Source organism: Vulpes lagopus, chromosome 19 (assembly GCF_018345385.1).
Source record: "Vulpes lagopus strain Blue_001 chromosome 19, ASM1834538v1, whole genome shotgun sequence".
Lineage (NCBI taxonomy): Eukaryota > Metazoa > Chordata > Mammalia > Carnivora > Canidae > Vulpes > Vulpes lagopus.
Window position 1 is genome coordinate 27,102,313 of NC_054842.1, and position 14,828 is coordinate 27,117,140.

The following is a 14,828-nucleotide window of genomic DNA, read 5'->3' on the forward strand; positions in this document are numbered from 1 at the left end:
AAGGATCCAAGTCTTTTCTTTGAAACTGCGTTTCTCCCAGATTGCTTCCACAGATTGAAAGAGGAGAAAAGAGAAGAGCAAACTGACATTCAGGATACCAACTTTCTCACTGGACCAGTATGTTACCTCCTCATTACTTCCCTGCATGGAGGATCTTTAAAAATAATCAAAAGACAAAAGCATTTCTTAGTAAACTCTACATTCTGTTGTCATGATTTTTGGAGGGTAAGGGAAGGTTGCATTGGATGTCTGTTTCCTTAGTTGATTTGCAACCACTGGAGAAATTATAGAGAACAAAGGGGGGGAAAAAGCCATAAATACAAATGAATTCTTTTTACACAAGTTGCAAAACCACAGGACATGCTCCATTTTTTTAGCACTCCAGGTGTGATCGGAGATTACGGATCCACACAGGAGAGTGGAGAGTTAATTAAAATTTGTGCTCCTACTTCCAGAAAGAAATGTCTTTCCGTTTGATAAGCAGGCTGTCTTTGGAGTGCTGTTTGTGCTTTTCTGTCCTCACTGGAGTGTCACAGAAAAGCAGATCAAAGGGAGCCTCCACCCGGATAGGTTTTCTCCCACCTTTCTGAGCTAATGGACTTGAAAGCCTCCTCCACTGACTGCATGGGGCTCATGTCATATTCTAGAAATGCCATCTTCATACAGTGTTGATAATATGCAAACCGGCTTTGATAGATGCTTACAGAAAAACCGCATTTACCATTAATTAAATCAAGACCACCCCAAACAGTGGGAGCGGGAGAGTTTGGCAGAGTGTGGCGCCTCGCCCCCTGCCATTTGTGTTTTACTGTGCGGCTCGCCACGTGACGGCCAGATAGTAACACTCGAGGCTGAGCCTTCAGCTCTCTCAAGCACGGTTATGTTTTGTTGTGTTTTCTCTTTTCCTTTTAGACTCTCTGCTTCTGCACCCTCTGGCTGACATCCCCTACCCTGAGGGGAAAAACTGTTTGGGAGAAATCCTGCTGTCTTTCTCTTTAAGATAGTGACAAAGTGAAATAAAATAGAGCAAAACAGAGGCAGCGCAGGCAAGGCCCGGCTGCGCTGGCAGGTCAGGCTGCGGCGGGGCCGTCCATTGTCTGGCGGCTCGGGGTGCCCGCCGCGAAAACCCAGCCGGGCCACAGTCACTAATAAAAGGACTCCATTCTGCCACTCAGGGCTTTGTGAGGCGCCAAAGCTTGTCCCAGTTGCCATGGCTACTGTCTGATTGTGGCGGGTTTGTCACAGCGCTTGATAAAGTGGGAAGGTTATTCTTGATAGGCCCAAGTAATCATAACCTCGCAAAGCTTGAGAGTGTGGATTTAACACTTTTTCCCTCCCTTCTTGCAATCGGGACTGCAGGAGATGGGGGCAGGGTTGTCAGGACAAAGCAGCCACAGCAGGTGGCGGGGGCCTGGCCAGTGAAGAAGGCTGCAGCCAGCTGGTGTGGAAGGGGGTTCCCCCTTGTGGCCAGGGGGCTGGGCAGAAAGGGGTGTCGTGGGGTCACCTGCCATCTCTGGGCCTGAGTGGGGGCTTCAGGGAAAGGGTCAGCATGGGGGCCCCTCCTGGCCCTCCGGTCAAGTGATGAGACGTGGGCCTCTCTCTCCTTTCCTCCCTTCCCTTCCTGCTCCTTGCCTTCTTATTAAGGCCCCTTCCTTTCTCCCTGCTCCTTAGCCTGCCTGTCCTTCCCCTGCCCTCTCCCCTTCCTCACCCCACTTCCCTTTCAGAGCCCTCTTCTCAAGTGGAGAAGGATGGCAGAAGGTTAGCTCTGAGGTAACAACTGATTATATTTGGCCTCTGAATTGCAGACTCTTCTGTGTCATCAGAGGAGACCTGATTGATGAGTGTCTGGGTGGTGCCGTCAGTGAAGTATCAGACTCTTGGTTTCCGGTCTGGTTGTGATCTCAGGATCAGAAGATCAGGCCACTTTAGGCTCTGGGCTCCACAGGGAGTCTGCTTGAGACTCTTTCCTCTCCCCCTGCCCCTCCTCCCCGCCACTCACTCACTCACTCACTCTCTAAAATAAATAAATGAATCTTAAAAAGAGAGAGAGAGAGAGACCTAATTGACTATTCAGGCAGTGCTTCTCCAACTTGCTGAATCGGGACTAGTGAGAAGGTTCTTTCAAACAGATTCCAGGGCACATCACCCCCAGGTTTCTGATCTGGTAGGTCTCGGCAGGGTCCCAAGACTCTGTGTTTCTAACAAGTTCCCAGGTGATGCCAATGCTGCTGGCTGGGGGACCACACTTGGAGAACCGTCGTCATAAGCCAAGATACATTTTTTACAGTTGAGGAAACAGGCTCCCAAAGGATCAGTTAGTTGCCAGGAGTTCAGGTGACTTGGTAGCCACACCAGGATGGGCACCCAGCAATGGGGGTTTTAGAAGCCATTTTAAAGAGGCAAGGCTCATCTCTCTGCCAGCCCCCTTACTCAAGAGCAGCCAGATGAGCTGGTTCTATTTCCAGAAGGCCTCCAGCAGACAGCCACTCACTACCTATGGTCCCCTGTGAGCAGTGCCAGTCCCAAGTGAAGCTCACCTTCCTCGGTGCTCAAGGCCCGGTGTGGTCTTCTGTTGTACATGCTGGACCTCTTCCCCTGGAATGCCTCTTCCCCAGCTCCACCTGTCAAGTATCTACCCAGCCCTTGGGCCTCAGGAAGCCTACCTTGACACACAGCTGGCATCCTACCTCTTCTACTGACCTTCGAAGCTTCGTGGCCCTGCCCAGTAGGCCATTTCATATTTCCATTACTCGAATGTTTGTGCTGTTGCCTCTGCCGGACTGTGAATTCTAGCAGCAGGACTGTACCTTCCATTCATCTTTTGTACCCCACAAAATACTGAAATACTGGCTGACTAGCCCTGGTTGGAAGGAATCTGGACCCTGGTCTGAGATGTTCTGTGGTTCTGAAGCCAAGCTCCGAGATGGGGAATCCATGGTAGACACCGGGCAGGGTGGAGGCCTCACTTCCAATGTCAGCAGGGAGCCTAGGGAAAGAAACCAGGCCTGGCGCAAAGTGAGAGCATGACATGGAACCCAGGGCAGTGGCCTCTCATTACAGTGCCCTCCCATGGCAGCAGGACTGAGTTTTTAAATTGAAAGGCAAGTCAGTGCTCCCCACTACCACACACACACTGATTTGAAGTACGGAGAGCGCTCATTACCCCGTTTACGTCAGGATGTGTAACACAGGTGAAGCTCCCTGTGTGTGTGACTGTGTGTGCATGGGTGACTGTGTGTCTGTGTCGCTGCTATGGCTGGATGCAAACGACTTGATCCTTTATGTGATGTAATCTAACTCCCCACAACACGCTCCAAAATCCTTAGCATGTGTTGTCATCAGCCCTGAATACAGCTCTGAAGCAAGGTGATTGTGCTTCTCCAGAGAGACTCACAGGAGGCTATTTGTCCAGACAAGAATAAAACCAAATTAACACATTAATCCTTTGGCTCTAATTCCTTGTCGCTGCATAGACTGAGTCAGGACCCAGAAAGAAACCCTGTGTTTGGAGTTTGGCTCCAAAGTCTGTAAGCATCCTTGGAACCGGACCTCCAGGCTGCAGGGTGCCCCGCTTCTTTACTGCTCTGTCAAGTTGGCAGATGGACCAGTGCCCCCTCAGTCACTCGGCCCCGCAGCCCTCACAGTGGCCTTTCTCCCCCAGGGTGTCGAGGTGCAGACGGACTACGTGCCCCTGCTGAACTCCCTGGCGGCCTATGGCTGGCAGCTCACCTGTGTGCTACCAACTCCTGTCATCAAGACTACCAGGTAACAACAGTCATCGTCAGTATTATTCAACACCTACTCTGTGCTGCACACTTCATGCGCATCATTTATCTAATCCTGTGATGAGCCCATGAGGCTGAAGTGGTTACGCAGATTCCAGCTGGGAAGTGACTGAGCTGGGATTTCAGATTGGTTTTCTTTTTTCCAGATTTTTTAAAATTTAAATTCAATTTGCCAACATACAGTATAACACCCATTGCTCATCCTGTCAAGTGCCCCCATCAGTGCCCATCACCCAGTTACCCCAGCCCCCTGCTCGCCTCCCCTTCCACAATCCTTTGTTTGTTTCCCAGGGTTAGGAGTGTCTCATGGTTTGTCACCCTCTCTAATTTTTCCCACTCAGTTCCCCTCCTTTCCCTTATAGTCCCTTTCACTATTTCTTATATTCCACATATGAGTGAAACCATATGATGATTGTCCTTCTCCAATTGACTTCTTTCACTCAGCATCATACCCTCCAGTTCCATCCACAAACTAATCAAATGGTGGGTTTTCATCTTTTCTGAAGGCTGAGTAATATTCCATTGTATACATAGACCACATCTTCTTTATCCATTCATCTTTTGATGGACACCGAGGCTCCTTCCACAGTTGGGCTATTGTGGACATTGCTGCTATAAACATTGGGGTGCAGGTGTCCCATCATTTCACTACATCAGTATCTTTGGGGTAAATCCCCAGTAGTGCAATTGCTGGGTCATAAGGGTAGCTCTATTTTTAACTCTTTGAGGAACCTCCACACAGTTCTCCAGAGTGGCTGCACCAGTTCACATTCCCACCAACAGTGCAAGAGGGTTCCCCTTTCTCCACATCCTCTCCAACATTTGTTGTTTCCTGTCTTGTTAATTTTCCTCATTCTCACTGGTGTGAGGTGGTATCTCATTGTGGTTTTGATTTGTATTTCCCTGATGGCAAGTGATGAGGAGCATTCATTCTTAACCATCACCTCTGCACTCCTTTTCCCACATGGGGAGTCTTGGCCCATGAATCATGACTGCCAGGCATGTCAAAGATGAGCCTGCTGGGTTGAGGGGACCCAGGGCTCTCAGGTACAAAAGAAATTGAGTCCCTACTCTGTGTCCTATGCTGGCCTGAGGAGGTACCTTGCATGTAAAGTTTCATTTAGTCCTCAAAAAAATCATGTAGGGTAAAATCTTTTTACGAAACCTATTTTACAGCTGAGGAAGGTATGGCCAGGGAGGTTGAAGGACTTACTCAAGATCATGATCCTGGTCAGTAGTCCCACAAAGAGGATGTGAAGACCTGTGGTCTTGGCCCTTGCTTGTGGCACTCCCTACAGTTTAACATTTAGGAGAATTTGTCCACCTTAGGTTGGCCTACCCTCTATTGAGCTCATGGGCGTTTCCCAGGCACATCAACCCTGAAAGGCCTTCCATCTGTATTTCAGGTTTATCTCAACTAATCCTCCCAACTATCCTGTGGGGTTATAAGCATAGATATGATTCCCATTTTACAAGTGAGGAAAATGAGGCTCAGAGAGGCTCTATCATATACCTGAGGCCACACAGCCAGTAAGTGGCAGAACTGAGACTAGACCCTCAGTCTCCAGAGTCAGGTGCTCCTCTACACCAGGCAGCCTTGTCACTGACCTGTAGAGATACCTCCTCCCATGGCCTTCAATATTCCACCTTCCCTGAGTCCTACTGCATGCTCACCATTGCAGGGTGATGGCCAGCATGAGGCAAGGCTGGTGATTTGGGGGGGAGAGCTGGGCAGTGCAGCTGCGGAGCAGTCGCGGACTGAGGGTGGAGAATGATGGTGACGATCTCTGCCTTCCTGGGTCCCTCCATGAGGCTGTCTGGGCTTTCCACATGTCTTCCTCCTGACACTGGGCCACAGCGGGTCTGCACACAACCAGGCATTGGTCTGCAGCCACCTTTGGGCCTCAGGCCATGGGGAGCATCCAGGCTGCATCACAGCCAAGATTTCTGTGGGTATGGGATGGTGCAGAAGGGTGGAAAGAATGCTGAATTTGTGATCTGCAGTCTTGACCCTATGTCCAGACCCTTCCACTTGCTAACTGTCCATTCTGGTCAAGTTCTGTAGCTTCTCTAAATCTGTTTCCTTGTTCATAAGTTGGAAGAATTCCTGTCCCCCTACCTACTCCAAAGGACAAGAGTCGTGATGAGAATGGATTTGAATGTGAAGCCCCAGCTCATTTTGAGCTCTCTACACCCAGAGGGTACAGACAGGTGTCTCTGTCTCCCTCTCAGATTCAATAACTGCTCTATAATCCCCCCTAATCCTCCGCTTGCCTGTGCCATACACGCCTCCTCATGGTGGAGTGGAAGAGAGCCTGGAACCAGGCAGGTTTGAGCTTGAATCCTCACCGTGTGATCTCAAGCCCGATCCTTAACTGAGCTTTTGTCTCCTGTCTTTACAGACGGGCGGCAGTCCCACTCCTTGGAGCTCTGTGGTGAGGCTTAAATGAGCCATGATGTGTGAAATCACCCAGCCCAGCCCCAGCACAAAATATGTTCATTTTCTCCCTCCTTTCCCTCTGATACTCCATGCAGTGGCGCTTGCCTCAGCAGAGAAGACCGTGATCTCCTTCACAAATATTTCTGCCACCTTTAAAGGCGGCTCTGTGGGGGCCAAGAGGAAAGCGCACCCATAAAATGTGTAGTGCCATAAAAATGTGTAGTGATGCCGAGCACCCCTCACCTGTGCCTACAGGAGCCAGGCCGCCTCAGGGGCCCAGGAGGGTGAATCAGGCCCGGGGCCGCACGCTGTGCTCAGCCAGCCTTCCCTGGAGACCAGTGGGCAGAGCTCACCACCCATCCTAGGCCACTCTGACCTCTCCTCGGCTCATATCCAAAGACAGATTGGGAAGAGGCCTTCCACCTCTTGAGAGTCACTAAAGAAGCCAGTTTGTCATCATTTGGCCAAGATGCCAGCTGTTATTTCACACTGAGGGAAGGGGAGCTTCCAGCTACGAAGCTGACTTGGCAGAGAGGCCCACGACGCTTTTGTTGGGCGCCTGGCAGAGACCCCTGGAATCCAGTGGAGGGGGATGGCTTGGTGTGTGTGTGGGGGGCAGCTTCTCGATTTCCGACCCCTCACTGTGGGGCGGCAGCTTTCCTTTCTGTGGGCGCTCAGCCCTAATGACCTTAGGGACGGGCACATCGGTGAGGTTGGGGCCCCCCCAGTCTCAGCTCTGTGTGTGTTACAGGGAGGGGAATGTGTCCACCAAGCAGATCGTCTTTCTTCAGAGACCGTGTCTACCTCAGAAAATGAAGAAGAAGGAATCAAAGGTGAGTGACCTTGATTTTCCTGGGCAGGACTCCGCCTGCAGCTGGATTTTCTATGGCCGCAGAGTGGGCAGCCAGCTCTGACTTCCGCGGCTCTCAGAGGAACACCTGAGCCCCTCAGCAAGCAGAATCACACCCGAGGCTGCCGAAACCAGCCAGATGGGGGCGCTGGGGGGCGCTGGGGGATCTCCTCGTCTGCCAGTCTCCCGCAGTCAGGCCAGACTGTGGAGTAGAGCAGTTCTGGCGGATGCTCATATAGGCCAGATACTCCCACTAACCTGAAAATAGGGGCATGAGGTCAGCCGCCGTCTGACCAGGGGGTGCGCTGGCTTGGGTTTGTGCCCAGCTTCTCTGTATCTTAATCTCATGACAAGCTCCAGCTGCAGCCCATTGGATCCCTCGGGACATCAGAAGTTTGGTGATGTTGGCAGGGAGACGCTGCCAGGGCTCCTCGTTGGCATGCCCCGATCCGAGGGCCTCTCGGTGGCAGTGGCTGGTATGGACCGAGGCCAGCCCGCAGTCCGTGGCGGTGAGTCCTTAGGCCTGGCTGCCAGAGGCTGCCGGGGGCCTTCCTCCCCACACTGGAAGGCACGTGACCAGGCCTGGAGAACACAGTCGTGTTGGGAGACAGTGGCTGGGAATTTCTCAGAAATTGTCCCGCATTTCCAGAAGTCAAACCCAAGTCCTTCTCTTATGTCAGACGAATCTGATGCTTTGCACTCCCACGCTCTGCAGCCGGTGAGTGGTTCACCATTGGCTTGGGAAAGGGTGAGGGAGTCAGGGGAACTTGCCAAAGCCCAAGTCAGGTGCCACCTGAAGCCAGCTTGAGCCCCCTTTGATGGCCACGGCAGCGCTCGCTGGCAGAGCCTGATGGACCTGCTCCACATCTCACGCTTGGCACCATCCCATGCGCCCATCCTGGCTCCTCGTGTTCTTTGGACACAGCCTGGACAGGAGCAACCAAGCAAGTGAACAGATTGTAGCAGCCCCTCACCAGCCGGCAAACCCAGGGGCTGGGGGGAGGCTCCTGGGAGGAGCGCCAAGGAGATGGCGACCTGAAGCCAGATGGTGTAGGATGCAGAGGAAAGTCTCTGTCTCAGCTCCAAGATGCTAATGTGACAGGTGACAGCAGCAGAGGGCCAGAAGGCCACGGCTGAAGCCACCATTAACCACCAGGAGCAGTCAGCCTCCGGCTGGAAGATGGATCTCCCCCGGCCCACTGTAAGCTGCGGCTTTGCCCAAAGCTCCCAGGGACCACGTGCATTCATGGTGACATCCAGCAACAGCGCAGGCAGGTCTGCCATCGACGCCAGAACAGGCCGGCTCTGCCCTTGAGGGAGGGAGGCAGTGCTGTCTTCTCCTGCCAGGCTCTTCCTGGTTGGGTTGTGGGCCGTTCCCAAAGGAGAGACACAGGGTTTGTGGCTCACCGAAGGCGATGAGCCGGAGATTTTTAGATTCCGAGCTTTAAAGCTGCTATAAGAGGGTGGACCGACCTCCTTGGGGAAAATCCAGAGGATGGAGTCATTCATTTTCTGATCAGTAGACCCTTCCAGCCCCGATCAGCTGTACTAAAATTTTAGGGTGGCTGCTTCCTGTTGTGAAGTACTTACTTATCTCTTGCTCATTCAAAGGATTGGCTCGTGTGGAGCACATGTTTTGTGTGTGACCTGGAGAGGTCACCTCACTGGTGGAGTCCCAGAGAGGGGACTTGACAGCCAGATGGCTTGTCTCCTTCTCATGGTCCTGGCCAGTGCTCTGCCACTGACTCAGGTTGGCATTCTGCTCGCACGAGGTGTGGGTACCCTCATGGCCATGGCAGTGACTCCATCAAGTCCTCACTGTGCCTGAGCCCCCACGGCACTGATACTGTTGGCTGGCCTCTGCCTCTTGAAGCACCTTTTTCTCTTGGCTCTGACCCCACACTGCTGCCCTGGTTTTCCATCAGGTTGTTCAGACCCAGCCCTATTTGTCTCTCACTCTCTGGTCTCTTCCTTAGAAAATCTCATTCCTCCCCAGAAGGAGAAATCTGACCACCTGAGTTGATGACTCCTATACCTGCATTTTCAGTACTTGCTTCTGCCCTAAGACCCCAGCAGCATGTGCCCCGTCACTACTCAGCATCTCTGAGCAACTTGTGACCTGGCCACCCCCACTCCCTCCACCCCCACCTAGAACAAGGGCATCACCACCACGCAGAGGCAGTGACTCATCCAGGGCTCATCCTTGACTCCCTGTCTCCTCACTGCCATGGTCACTGTATCCTCAAGACATGTCTATTTTAGGTCCTAGAAACTTTAAATCCCTCCACTTCTTGCCACCACCATGCACTTCAACAACTCTAATCCGCTAGTAGCAGGTCTCCCCTTCAAATACGTTCTCCACGAGGAGCCAGAGGAATCTTTGAAAACAGCACATTGAATCCTATCGCCCTACTGCTTAAAATGGTTCTAAAGCTTTATGTGATTCTTAATATAAAGATGGAAGTCTGCAGTGGGATCCACAGGGCCGTGTGTGGTCTGGCCCTTCTTAGTTCTTCTGCCATTGTCCTCGTTTTCTGAATTCCAGCTCCTGTGGCCTTCATGACCTTCTGTGTCCCTCGTCGCCACAGGGCCTTTACCCTGGCTATTCCCTCTGCCTCAGACACTCTCTTCCTTTGTATGTATGAGTATGAAACTTGTGAGCGCAGGAAATTTGTATTACATCTGCATTGAAATCTCAGAAAAGGGACCTCAAGGCTGGCACACCAAGGACACAGCATATTGAGGCCTCTTTTAATCAGCAAAGTAGAGAAAATTCTCCAATCAAGACTTTTCAGCATTTGAAAGAAACCTCTTTGTGTGCACGTGAGTGTGACTTTCAGAGCAAATAATTAAACTCCTACCAAGGTAATAGGTGATTTCCACTACACCAAAGTCTTCCTTCCGGCTACACTCCTTGAAGTGGAGGCAGATAACAGACAGCTTTTAAAACGTGGGATTGAAATCCATTAGCCCTTGCCGACATGGAACTGTGGACATGCACTGCTGTCAGGTGAAGGATTTTTTTTTTTTCTTTTCCACGGTTCTTTCTGACAGGGACGGCTAGTTGGAATCTTCTGGTGTGGGCTGCAGCGACACACCCACGTGCCATACACACGGCTTGGGCCCCGGCACGTGCTGCGGCCTGCTTGTTTGTTCACAGGCTGTCCTGGTACCTCCCGAGGTTAGGAATCCATCCTAACCAGGATGGCTGGGCAGCTGTTACAGACCTCCCCTCAGGGCCTCAACCCAAAAACCTGACACTGCCAACAGGGGTGGCTGTGTCCCGCCCTGCTTCTCCTCATCTTGCTTTCTGAGACGTTGCCCTTTTGAGCTTTGGGATCTGGAACAGTTGCTATTTGTTAAAACCCCTGACTGTCTTCTGCTTGAAGGAGGGGAAGCCCAGGTGGTGAAGGGGGCCCGATGTGAAGATGAGAGGGAGACCAGGAGGCCCCTCCATGGGAGGCAGAGCTGAGGGCTGTGGGAGGGCAGAGGGTGTGTTTCTCTTAGCTCAGTGCTTCTCAGACTGTGGCCCGTGGACTAGCAGTATGGACCTTACCTGGGAGTTTGTTAAAGATGCAAAGTCTCCCCGGCCTCCCCAGGTTGCACTGATCAGAAGCTCTGGGACGGGGTGAGTGATCTGTTTTTGGAGCCCTCCACATGATTGTCGGGTCCGCTCAAGTCTGAGGGCCAGTGTCTTATTATTAAATAGCGTGGGGCCCTTTCTTGGCTCACCTGTGGACAGCCATTATTGGTTTTTTCAAAAATAGGCCTGTCAGGGAGGCTTCAGCATAGATCTTTTTTTAAATAAGCCGAACCAAAGTATCTTATCTTTAATGGCAGTTAAATCTGGATTTCCATTAGCTGACGACTTGGCCTAATGAGTCAAGCGCCTGACCCAGCAGGTGCATTGGAACATCATACAGTTTGAAAGGTGAGGCGCCTACGTGTTGGGCTGAGCCCTTCCACAGGTGCCTGGCCTCTCCCTTTGTTTCCTGTCTTCCCTTGCCCCACCCACCCCCCTTCCTACCCACAGCAAGAGCCTAAAGCCTTTCATCTACCAAGAATGAGAGGCTGGAAGGGTTGTGTGGAGCCAGCATGTTCAGCATGTCTGAATTCCAGCATGTTCTTTTCTAGCTATGTGACTGGGCAAGTTACTCAACCTTGCTGAACTTCTATGGGCTCATCTATAAAATCATCCTAACAGTGACTAGTGAGAGCACAGCTTTGGGGATTCAGGGAAACGGGAGGCCTTGCCACAGTGTGGGAGTTGTGGTAGGCACCGTGGTGTGCGCCCGTTCCTCCCTAGGCACAGTGGTGTGTGCTTGTTCCACCCTGTAGGCCATTTGCCTTCACATTTTGGAACATTTCGCTTCCAGGTGATACCCTGAGTTTTGTCCCCTGCTCCTTCACTGTTTCAGGGGGGAATGCCCCTGCCAGAGAGAGAAGGAGGCAAAGGAGAGAGTTGAGTCAGGACCTCCTCAATGCTTAGCTGCAGGCCCCATGACAGCTGTGCTGGGATGGGGGCCCCCCCCAGGCAGCAGGGGGAGTGGGTGACCGTCACCATGGCCTGTCTGAGGACACAGAAGACAGTGTAGTCCTAGAAGTCACCCTGCTTGACAGATTTCCCCGGGGTGACTAGGGAGGACAGAAAGCGTTGGCTGGGATCGTTCCCACCAGCTCGGTGCGGACAGCCCCAAATCCTGTGCCCAGCAGCCCAGCTGGTTCCCGGGGAAAGTGGCTGGGGTCTTCTTCTGGTGGGTTACAGCAAACCAACAAAATGTGATCTTCTACAGGAAACTGGATGTTGCTGGGCTTCCAGGGGACGCATGGAAGTTCTACTTAGTTGGCAAGAGCAGTCCCTGGGAGAAGAGCCGGGCGTGCGTGAGACAGTGCGAGCAGGGGGTAGATGGGCAGGGGTAGAAGGGCCCAGAGGAGCTGCACAGCCGGGGCCGACGCCTCACTGAGAGACGAGGAATTTGAGACTTGGAGAGATCAATTACTTGCCCAAGGACAGACAGCTGCCTTCCCTCTGGGTGGTCTGAGCTTCCTGCCCCGGTGCCCGCTGCCCGCTGGTGCGGAGACTGCCAGGCACGCCCCTCGAGGCCCGTGGCTGCCTCTGACCTCCGCACACTGCTGCCGCCCCAGCGACAACCTCTGGTGGGTGGGCACCTCGCAACCTTGGGGACTCCTCAACGCCCGTCACCCCTCATAGCGTCAGCATGATCCGTTCTTGCCCAGCTCCGTTACCATGCGACCTTGTCCACTCTGAGCCTCTGCTGACTTCCCTGCCACATGGGGGAAATGCTTAGTTGCGGGGCAGCTCCCCAGGAAGCAGCCTCTGAAAATTTGGGTGGAGGGAATTTTTAGGGAGGAGTGCCCTGTGGGGAAAGGAGAGCACAGGAGTGGGCAGGGGGAGAAGCTGGGCTGTGATGCAGTCACAGCAGTGGCTTTATTAGCCAAAGCCCCGGGGAGTCCTGGAGCTGGGATGGCCTTTTAAGTTGGCCTGAGCTGGGACAAGAGGGTGGATCATGCGACACAGCACTGGCCTCTGGTTCTGTGCCCTTTGAACTCCGGGGACCTGGTTAAGAGAATGCAGGCCCAGTGCTTGGTAACCCACAGCTTAGAATGGAAGAAAGTAGCCAGCGCCGTGGCTCTTAAGAGGGACAGGCCCCATGTTTCTTCTCTTCTCCCATCCTGCCTCTCCAAATGATGGGATTTCAGGACCTCCTTTCCCAAAGCCAGTTGAAAGACAAGCCCCCCGATCCCAGAGACCCCTGAAATCCAGATCTAAAATACACCACATGGAAGACCTTGGGCAGACTCTTGCAGTGGGTGTGATGTATTTAGGCCATGACTCAAGTTTGGTGCCGGTAATGCTGTGCTCCAGGAATACTGGGGATTGTGTGTCTGGCTCTGAGAAGTGACATGGGTGCAAATGCGAGCGATCGGTGAAGCTCTAGGTTCCTGGAGACTGCATTCATTTATCCCCACCCTCTCTGATCTCTAGTTCCAGTGGCGATTCTCCCGAGAAGACATGCACAGCAGGCAGATGAGGAAATCCAAAGGTAAACTCAGCGCCAGAGACAAGCGACAAGCAGAAGAAAACGAGAAGAATTTAGAAGACCAGTTTTCCAAAGCTGGAGACGTGGGAAACTGTGTGCCAGGCCCACATCAGGAGGACGAGGCCTCCGAGGAGTTGAAGGTCCCCATCCAGGATGTCATCGAAGGAAAGCAGTGTCCCGAGCAGCTGTGTGTGGAGGGTGGGGCTGTGCAGAATGGTCCAGCTGGACCCTGCAGGGCCCCCGCGGGGGGCTGCGCTGGGCACCCCCATCCCAGGGAGGAGGCCGGGGAGGGAGGTGCCGAGGAGGGGGCTGCGGAGCCCGCCACCATGGAAGACAACTGAGTCCAGTGTTGGTGTCGAAAGCCTGATGAGCTGGCCGACCCGAGGCTCCATGCTGGTGTCCGGGTGGGGGGCCGGTTCGCCCCAGTGTCACGTGTTACCCTTTGGCTTGGCTTGACCTCTTCTCGTGAGCTCACCCTGGGTCCTCCCGAGGGCCGGGTCCCTGACAGTGTTGGTCTCTGCACATCCATTAGAAATGTGTTGTACTGCCCCAGTGTTAGAATGCAAGAGGTCAAGTTATTTCTCCGTCCGTTGCCCAGTCCCATGGGAGGGACTAGAACATCCAGTGCCTGTGTCCACCCCCACGGTCTCCAGGGAGCATTCGAGTCAAGTCCATCCTTGGGCATCCCTGGCCCCAAACCAAGGCTGTTTGTTGTTCATCCCCACCCCATGCCTACCCACTGAGGCCCTGTCCATCCCCTGCTGTTCTCTGCAGCTACTTGGTGACATTACAGCCCCTGGAGGCCATCAGGTGCCCTTCTCCATCTCAACCCCGCAGACCCTGCTGCTTTGGCAAAGAAAATGAGAAAATGACAGCGGGGAGGGGAGGTGCCCCACCTCCCGGCTTTTTCAAAGTATTCCCATAGATACTGGTAATCTGGAAGTGAAGAGGAAATGCTGTGTGTGCACCTGCTCTTGCAGAATGTCCAAGAAAGTATTCTGTATTAGTATTAATGCCAAAAAATTTTTTAAGGGTTTTGTACTCAGCACATCGTATGAACACCCGTTCCTTCTGTCATTTCAGGGCAACCCGACCAGTCAGGAGCCCTTGTTACGTGCTATTTTCATCAGTGTATCATTGGCCAAGTTGTTTCCATGTATGCTATCACGTGTTTATATTGTCCAGAAAGTATTGTTAAGGCTTTAAGTAGATGCAACTGGCAAACCATGGAGAGAGAATGCCTACTGTCTTGACCCAAACAACAGCCTGTCTCTTCTCTTTCTTGTTTAGTTACTTAAAGCAATAAATCATCTATGAGTTTAGTGTATTGTGAGTATTGAGTATTGTGTCACAGTGAAAAAATCCTAGACTGATGTCCAGAGGATTCAGTCCCCACTCACTCTGTTTCTGACTCCTGTTGGAGAGGAAAATGAAGTTCCTGTGGAAAATAGCAGAGCCAGTGAAGCCCACTGTACTTTCCTGTCATTTGCAGAAAGAAGATGGAAAGTGGGATTTAGGTGTCACCAGGTAAGGCAGGGCACAGCCACCTCCTAGTGCCTGGGGTGGTCAAGACACACACCTTTTAGAAGCAAACAAAAAGCCCTCCATCGGTTTCTTTCCATGTTTCCACTTTTTTTTTTTTAATATTTATTTTTGAGAAGGAGAGAGAGTGCACACATATGTGAGTGGGG

The 14,828-nt window shown here is 52.5% G+C and overlaps 1 protein-coding gene across 2 annotated transcripts in view; it reads left to right on the plus strand.

Moving 5' to 3' along the window:
• The window catches only part of RFTN1 (raftlin, lipid raft linker 1), a 198,097-nt gene extending 183,638 nt beyond the window's left edge, over positions 1–14,459 (plus strand). For both annotated transcript variants that reach the window (XM_041734082.1, XM_041734081.1), the window contains exons 8-10: positions 3,662–3,765; positions 6,977–7,058; positions 13,083–14,459. In XM_041734082.1, the coding sequence (XP_041590016.1) occupies positions 3,662–3,765; positions 6,977–7,058; positions 13,083–13,478 (582 nt within the window). In that variant the 3' untranslated portion in view covers positions 13,479–14,459. The remainder of the gene's footprint in view (positions 1–3,661; positions 3,766–6,976; positions 7,059–13,082) is intronic.
• The last annotated feature ends 369 nt before the right edge of the window (positions 14,460–14,828 follow it).